We start from the raw sequence: 8,627 nt of genomic DNA on the forward strand, positions 1-8,627 counted from the left end.
TATAAATTAAATGTACCGTATCTGAAAAATCCTCGCCTGTATATGATTACCATTTACTGCCACCCGGAATGATGTAATCATTACTGTATGGCATCATTAACATGGCGTCACTGATTGTCTGCGTGTAGTAATATGAATACTCCGAGAGACTGGGTGCGTAAAGATGTTGGGTCATCTATCTCTTCTTATACAATGAAAAAGAAAAATGCTTATATAGGTTTAATAATCTAGATAGCAGTCATTTGAAACAATATTAGCTAGGTCAAGAACATGAAGCTTTCGGGGGAGGGGGGTAGTGAAATTGGCGACCCACAAACTTCCCTGAATCTGCTGTACAGGTTTTCTGTTGAGGAAACTGATCTAAACACTATAACAATGTGATACTTAAGGAAAACAGATAACTTACCAGCATGCTCTTTTTGTTGTTCGTTTAATAATAGGAATATGTCACAGTAGTCCAGTAGGTTTGTCCCAAATACAGGAAAATGTTTCGGATTTTCAGAGAAAAAAGCTATGCAAGGATTGTAATATACACTTTGAAAGCACCAGTTGGTGGCTACGGATGACTCATGGTCATATAGTTTACGTTTCACTATTTCTCACCTTATATCTCATCAAGCTGTTGTGGCTTAGCATGCTGAATGGAAGCTATGTGCGTTTCAGCACGACACAGTGAGGCAGCTGACCCAGCCTGGCACTCACAACTCTTGATTATGAGTCTACAGAGCTACTGCGGCTGCCTGCTGCAATAAAAAGTTGGGTAAATTGACTATTGTTTTTGCAATTAGGAGTGCAACTGAAAAACATTTGTACATTTCATTTCAAACAGTTACTAAAAAAATCTACAACATAGAAGTGTTGATGCTAACGAAATGAAGTCAAACAGTTACTACAATAATGTCTACACAGTAGAGGTGTTGATGCTAACGAAATGAAGTCAAACAGTTACTGAAATAATGTCTAACATGTACACAGTGGATGATGCTAAAGAGATGGAAGGATAAACATCACGGGAAGGTCATGCACCATTTTACTGGCACAGACACATTTTCTCAAATTCAGATACGAGAACACTATTATGCCTAGCAAACTTGAAATGGAATTATGTCAGAGCTGGTAATAAAACTATGAGAAAAGTAAGTCCCGTAATGGAATGTGAAATACCAATAGATCTAAAGCTGTTTGGTGATGGTAGGGGAGTAGCAGACACATTGGAGAAACGTATTCGTTTGGCACAAGTAATGCAGAGACAAATTTAACAAAGCATACATTAACAAGTGATAAATGATAGTATTTGCCTGGCGAAAATGTAAGTTCCACAAAGTAAGTAACTGGTTTTGGTGATCAGATCTTACTTTCTGTCAGGACAGTTTATTTCTCCTGTGAGAAGGGTCTTCTCTCTCTCCATCCATTTTGTATATTTGGTATGGATGCCTGAGTAAGAATATGGGTATAGTTAAATAAGAAACACCCATTAGTTCACTGAGTTAATTGCCGAAGACAGAGCCTGTGTTTTGGATCAATGATCAAACATTCCTCAAAACCTGTGACCCTGACAGTCAAAAGGTTGAGTGTGAATATTGCAGAATTTATTGTCTTAGCTTCATAATGAATTACCCAAAGTGTGAAGAAAAGCCATCAAGAGGTTTAGGAAATGTAAGTAAATAAAAAATCTTTAACCAAAACGATAATGCAGTTTTATATCACTTTCCTTGACAGCCATGTCAAAGATGGAAGTGCATGTGTCACACGATAAATCAGCTTCGCTTCATAAAGATTCATGCCAAGTATTTTGGGGATTCTGTAAAGAGATTTAGGGGACATATACAGATGAACACTTTAACTAAACAATTAAGAAACTATTGACAACGATGATGCCAAGGCCAGAAAATTGAGTTTTGGGGTTATGGACAATGAATATTTAGCCTATGACTGGTTTATTTCCTATGAAGTTAAAGCTCTATTAAGTCTGAAAACCTTTTAAGTCCGGATACACTACATTTGTTTTACACTATTCAGAGATTTAAATTTAATATAAAACGATCACATATCATCATAGGAGGGGTTTGCTGTGTTAATGGAGGACACAAAAACCAATGCAGTTTATAAATGCCACACAAAAGAAAATGCTAGGTCATATTCATTGGAAATATTATTGACATGGAAGACTAAAATAATGCTAGGTACAGTCCAAAAGTTGCCGCAGGTTGTCACGTTCAGAATAATACGCAACTATGCATAGATCACATATCCCAGTACAGAACATATGTATGTATTGTGCATCATCGTTGCTTGTAAGTCACATGAAAAATGACTACAAGCTTCCATTATCACATTGTAGGCTCTATGCATAAGAAAGGATTGATTTGTAATTTATGATTTATGATTAACTTAAGGATTTAAAAACAGAAAACAACTAATGTTGAAAGAAGACATATCCGCCTAGAAGAATGAATAGATATATTTATATCAAAATGGTGAAAATAGACGTGCACTTGCTTCGATGTTTGTTTTCCAATGATCGACATGGAAATCATATATTCAGTCCTCTAGAATATTCTAGAATGCCTGCATTTGCATGTTAGGTTCCCTAAAGTCGCCGATATGTTTGTTGTGATTTTGGACAAATACAGTTTCACATGTTTTTAGGATGGAGAGGTTTATAAGACTTCTAGATATATTTTATGGCCTTGGTAGCAAAAGGAATGTATCGCATGCATAGCAAGCCACTTGATACAGTCTAGAAGCTTGCTGCTCAAGTGGCATAGCATCATCCATATGATGGTCCACATCTGATGTGTTGAAGGGTCTACCTACGTCTTTCAGCTTTTCTAAGTCGTTGTTTCTCTTTTTTTCCCGCATTCAGATGCTACCATCTTGTATGAGCTCTTTTCGCTATCTCTCTCACTCTTCCGCTATAGGAGGAAGTGCAACATCTTCACAAGTTTGATTGTTGTTTCTGAGGATGTTTTGTCCATGAGGTCATAATATCCTGTTCTTGGTATTGCAATGTGCTACACTCAGGTTGTTGGTATCACGAACCTTTGGGTCATGCTTAACTTAATAGGACCAATTGAATGTTCTAGATCTAATGTTTAGACAGGAGTTCCGTCAGTTGTGTATTAGTCCATTGACTCATGGTTTGATGTGTGACTGAGTGGTGCCCACGTTGGAAATATGACCAAACTGCTTTTTTAATTCTTCCACAACTCCTGGAATATGTACTTTGAGATCTTTTCTAATCCTTCCACAACTCCTGGAATATGTACTTTGAGATCTTTGGAAATCTCATTACTATGGGCATCAAAAACAGACTGAAGGGCGTCACAAATGAACACTTGGTACATTCCAGCCTCGAACCTTGGCTTGGCAGGTTCATTTGGATCTTTGCTTGTTTGATATTTTGTGATCGCATATCCAAATACCAATCAGACTTTTGTGAAGATCTCGCGTTCGTGGCCCAACAGCAGATGACCTCATGTCAGATGATTTTATGAATAGCTGGAAGGGTTCAGTGAGGTGGGTGCAGAGTAGCGCGCAGACAGTAAAAGAACTCAATCTTGATAAGCGGATGCAAAATGCAGATAAGTGAGTTGCTTATGTGTTCATACTCTAACATAAAGGTCTTGAGATGGGGAGTGCGGTACAGTACGAGAGCACAAAGACGTATTAATGGACTGGACCTTTTCTCTTTTAGTGCAACTGCAAGGTTTTAAGCAGTGTCAATTTGAAGTTCAAAGAGGTCAGCATAATTCCAAATCTTTCAGTCAAAGTCATGACTTGTTAGTAGGGAGGAAGATACAATCAGTTTCAGCTGAGAATAACTGTTAAAGATTTAAAATCATTCACTGATCACATCGATATATAGCGTTACATATTTGGCATCCTTAAACTCGCCCCCATCTGGTGCTTACGACGGAATTCACAAAATATTGCATATTAATTAATAAATAATGTTTTTTTATTAGACAGGTTTGTGTGATTATAGTAGCATGTTTAGTCACAGGTTATTAGTCTTGTCCTTATATGACTTCCAGATGACTTGGGGTGGATTGATATGACTTCCCGATGACTTGGGGTGGATTGATATGACTTCCTGATGACTTGGGGTGGATCGATATGACTTCCAGATGACTTGTGGTGGATTGATATGACTTCCAGGTGACTTGGGGTGGATTGATATGACTTCCCGATGACTTGGGGTGGATTGATATGACTTCCAGATGACTTGGGGTGGATTGATATGACTTCCAGATGACTTGGGGTGGATTGATATGACTTGGGGTGGATTGATATGACTTCCAGATGACTTGGGGTGGATTGATATGACTTCCAGATGACTTGGGGTGGATTGATATGACTTCCTGATGACTTGGGGTGGATTGATATGACTTCCCGATGACTTGGGGTGGATTGATATGACTTCCCGATGACTTGGGGTGGATTGATATGACTTCCAGATGACTTGGGGTGGATTGATATGACTTCCCGATGACTTGTGGTGGATTGATATGACTTCCAGATGACTTGGGGTGGATTGATATGACCTCCAGATGACTTGGGGTGGATTGATATGACTTCCAGATGACTTGGGGTGGATTGATATGACTTCAGATGACTTGAGGTGGATTGATATGACTTCCAGATGACTTGAGGTGGATTTATATGACTTCCAGATGACTTGGGGTGGATTGATATGACTTCCAGATGACTTGGGGTGGATTGATATGACTTCCAGATGACTTGGGGTGGATTGATATGACTTCCCGATGACTTGGGGTGGATTGATATGACTTCCCGATGACTTGGGGTGGATTGATATGACTTCCAGATGACTTGGGGTGGATTGATATGACTTCCCGATGACTTCGGGTGGATTGATATGACTTCCCGATGACTTCGGGTGGATTGATATGACTTCCAGATGACTTCGGGTGGATTGATATGACTTCCAGATGACTTGGGGTGGATTGATATGACTTCCCGATGACTTGGGGTGGATTGATATGACTTCCAGATGACTTGGGGTGGATTGATATGACTTCCAGATGACTTGGGGTGGATTGATATGACTTCCAGATGACTTGGGGTGGATTGATATGACTTCCAGATGACTTGGGGTGGATTTATATGACTTCCAGATGACTTGGTGTGGATTGATATGACTTCCCGATGACTTGGGGTGGATTGATATGACTTGGGGTGGATTGATATGACTTCCAGATGACTTGGGGTGGATTGATATGACTTCCAGATGACTTGGGGTGGATTGATATGACTTGGGGTGGATTGATATGACTTCAGATGACTTGGAGTGGATTGATATGACTTCAGATGACTTGGAGTGGATTAATGGTTCTTCAGGTGTATTATGGACCTCATTCATCAAGATCATGCTGAGATTTCCTTAACTGTACCTGACATTACAAATGCACGAAAGCAACATTAAGTTCGGTGTCAGGTTAAGGCCTTCCAGGGCTCTAAGCACTGAAAATGTTATGGTACCCCCTCCCTTCCTAAAAAATGTAAAACTCAACAGACAGTATTAAAAACTATAAGGTAGGGGGATACCAGTGTTGCCATCATTCCAAATGAAAATGCTTGTACATGACGATCGAAATTGTCATGTAGTTCATTCAATTTTGTTATCAACAATTCAGATTTTTTAAGTGTCCCTATTGGGTTGGTGCCCTAAGCATGTGCTTAGTGGGTAATCCGGCACTGATTAAGATCTGTGAGTCTAGAGATAATTGTTATCCATATCAATATTCACACTCTGCTGCATATATCAGAAATAACAGTTATTCTTAAGAAATATCAACATAATAGTAAATTACAGACCTGGACTTCATCATAATGATGGAATTGACAACCAGGCCGTCAAGTGGCAGGGCGGGGCAGTGGGGGCCCGGGCCATAAGGGGGCCAAGGCCGAACAACACTTTTCAATTTGATAAAAGAATATTTTTATTTGAACAAGAACTAGGAGAGGCCCAGGTGTTTCTTAATCCTGGGCCCGTGATCGCTCTCTGCATACCTGTTGACAAGTCTGTCTACAGAAATGTTTTTATGAATATGATACTGCAAATATGCGATTCAATTTCCCTTTAATATCATGGAGACTAGAACGTTTATTCAGCGATTTCGAACAATATTTCTTGAGCCATTTGTGTCACCTTCAGTTTGAGCCACAATTACTCGAATCATATTGGTCCTGTTCTAACATTTACACTAATTTTCAACCATAACATCACATAATAGCTTGTATTTTCAGGTACATAATGTTTATGTGGCATTATTGTAGGCTGGAATATGATAAAAAAACCTAGGATTCACTATTAGTATTGGAGAGCTTCGCTGCAGTGCTTCTTTATCTAATATTGTTCATAGGGGCCATATCTGCATTTGTACCAGGTTTCATGGTTTTATTGCCAAGTGAAGAATAATATTTGATTTCTGCTTATCAATCTTCAGCCTGTGCAAATGTTGTGAATTATTAAATACGCATTCAGTTAGTAATTCATGTGCATCGGTGACAGGGTACTTTCTCCCAATACTTTATGTGATGACCTTACTTGGGGATTAGAGATTCACGTAATAGTTGCATGATAAAATGCACACCAATCTTTACATTTTTAAGTCATTTAGGATTGCTTGGTTCCTTAGCTATTAAAAAGAATATAAAATTCAACACATTGCACACTACCGAATTTCATCTGTAGTTATCCTTAATAATGTCCATACCAAGAAAAAATCCAGGATGAAACAGACCTTTGCTTCTGTCCTACGAGGGGCCCCAAGGGGCTGAGTGGTCTAAAGCGCTCACCGTTCCAGATCACTGCCATCTCACCTCTGTCTGCGTGGGTTCGAGTCCAAGGCTCGGCTAGCGTGGGTACATGGGAAAGCCTGCTAGTAGTTTCTTGTGGGTTGGTGGTTCTTCCCTGGATTTTCCAGGGTTCTTCCTCCACCAGTTATACTGGCTGCCATGTATAGCCGATCTTGTGCTGAAAAATGGTGTTAAACCCTAGAACACCTACGAACACACTCAAAGATGGATATACTCATAACCTACCCCAGTCCTATCGCTAACCCTAAATAGCACACGACATTATTACCATATCACTCAAATCCTTAAATGTAGCCCCAAAACCAGAAGAATCTAAACTACAAGTAGCCACATGAAATTGGACCACTTAATCCAACCCCACACACACATACAAATGTAAAAGAATGAGTATCATGCTCACTGGTTACTTAGTACACACTGGATAGTACTTGAATGAAATTATTTAACCAGGTCAGGTTAAAAATAAAAATATAATGTCTGTTTATGACAAGTTACGCTGAAATAGAATGCTTTTTCTCTCATTAGAATCGTTATATACTTCTATCCTAACATTCCCACTTGCTTTTCAGGTTGCTGGGCAAAACTGTCAACATGTGCTAAAGATATCTGTAATACAGGGTGCTGCAAATGCATCTGCCTACAGAGTGATTTCATGGTGAAGTGAATGAACAGTAGCGACACAACTAACCCCCTATGTTAAAGTCTTTGTTTGGATCAAGCTTAAAACTTACTTTGCAGCAATTCTTGATTCATATTCATCACATTTTAATGTTTTGTGTTCAGATTGCTGTGTTTAATAAATGTTTTGGTGAATAGAAGCTTAGTTTTGTAATCCATGATAATATTTGTATTACCCCTTTGAAAAGCAGTACTCAGGTCCTGTTACAACTCTGGTTTTAAATTCTAGAAAAATTAACAGTTGAACAAACAAATTAACACACGTATTTCCTCTGATGAGTTACAATATTAACGAAACCAGTCAAGGACAGGGCGACTATGACACCCCAGCAGACAGGACGATTCGTCTCCACATTCAAACAGTCATTATCTTCCCTAAATATCATAAGCAATCTTAAAACATAAAGCCAATATTGATAAGACTTTCAATTAATGAGTAGCAATAGGTGGTGCTCTACAGTTTTGTATTTTGCATAGGGTTAGAATTTTAAAGAAAAAGAATGTCCCTGGCTTTCCTCACTGGTTATACTGGCTATTTAAAAAAAAGACCTTGTATATCTTAGGTATAATTCAAAGAACCTTTAATTCCCTTTATTTTGGTGTATTATTGATGGGTGTAATATGGGTTATAGAGTATACAGCTTGGCCTTACTCCAGATGTGCACCTTTCAGAAAAGTGCTAGCTCCACTTGGTCATTTTCACTTCCTGACATTCAGAGGTAAATTGTATAAAAAAGAGCCAATAACTTTTTTCTACATTTTATATATTTGGTAATTCATTCATTGCACTTTCAGAAGCTGGTATTGTCAAGTCTGGCAAATTCATTTTCCCTATTTTAATAACTGCTATGGATAGTGTACTTTCGACTTATTCAGGCTGATTTTTCAGCACAAGGGAGCAGTCGTTTTAGTTAGCAGTGTTCTTAGATCATGTACAATTTCCAAAAGTACAATATCCAAAAAAATATCATCCACATTACATTAATGTAGCACAGAGGTATACCCACATTTTCTCCCCTGTGCATTCTTTAAATGCAAACAACTTTACCATACATACTTCACTCTCTCAAAAGTATATAACTGGTGAGCGCCCCATAACAAGA

At 38.6% G+C, this 8,627-nt stretch overlaps 1 protein-coding gene across 3 annotated transcripts in view; it reads left to right on the forward strand.

The window, feature by feature from the left end:
- LOC149779274 (coadhesin-like) overlaps positions 1–7,664 on the forward strand; it is a 65,654-nt gene extending 57,990 nt beyond the window's left edge. For all 3 annotated transcript variants that reach the window (XM_089939868.1, XM_089939867.1, XM_089939869.1), the window contains exon 13: positions 7,416–7,664. In XM_089939868.1, coding sequence (XP_089795994.1) covers positions 7,416–7,505 — 90 coding nt within the window. In that variant the 3' untranslated portion in view covers positions 7,506–7,664. The remainder of the gene's footprint in view (positions 1–7,415) is intronic.
- Positions 7,665–8,627: the final 963 nt, after the last annotated feature.

This window comes from Sinohyriopsis cumingii, chromosome 17 (assembly GCF_028554795.1).
Source record: "Sinohyriopsis cumingii isolate HCF-2022 chromosome 17, ASM2855479v2, whole genome shotgun sequence".
In the NCBI taxonomy this organism is placed as follows: Eukaryota; Metazoa; Mollusca; class Bivalvia; order Unionida; family Unionidae; genus Sinohyriopsis; species Sinohyriopsis cumingii.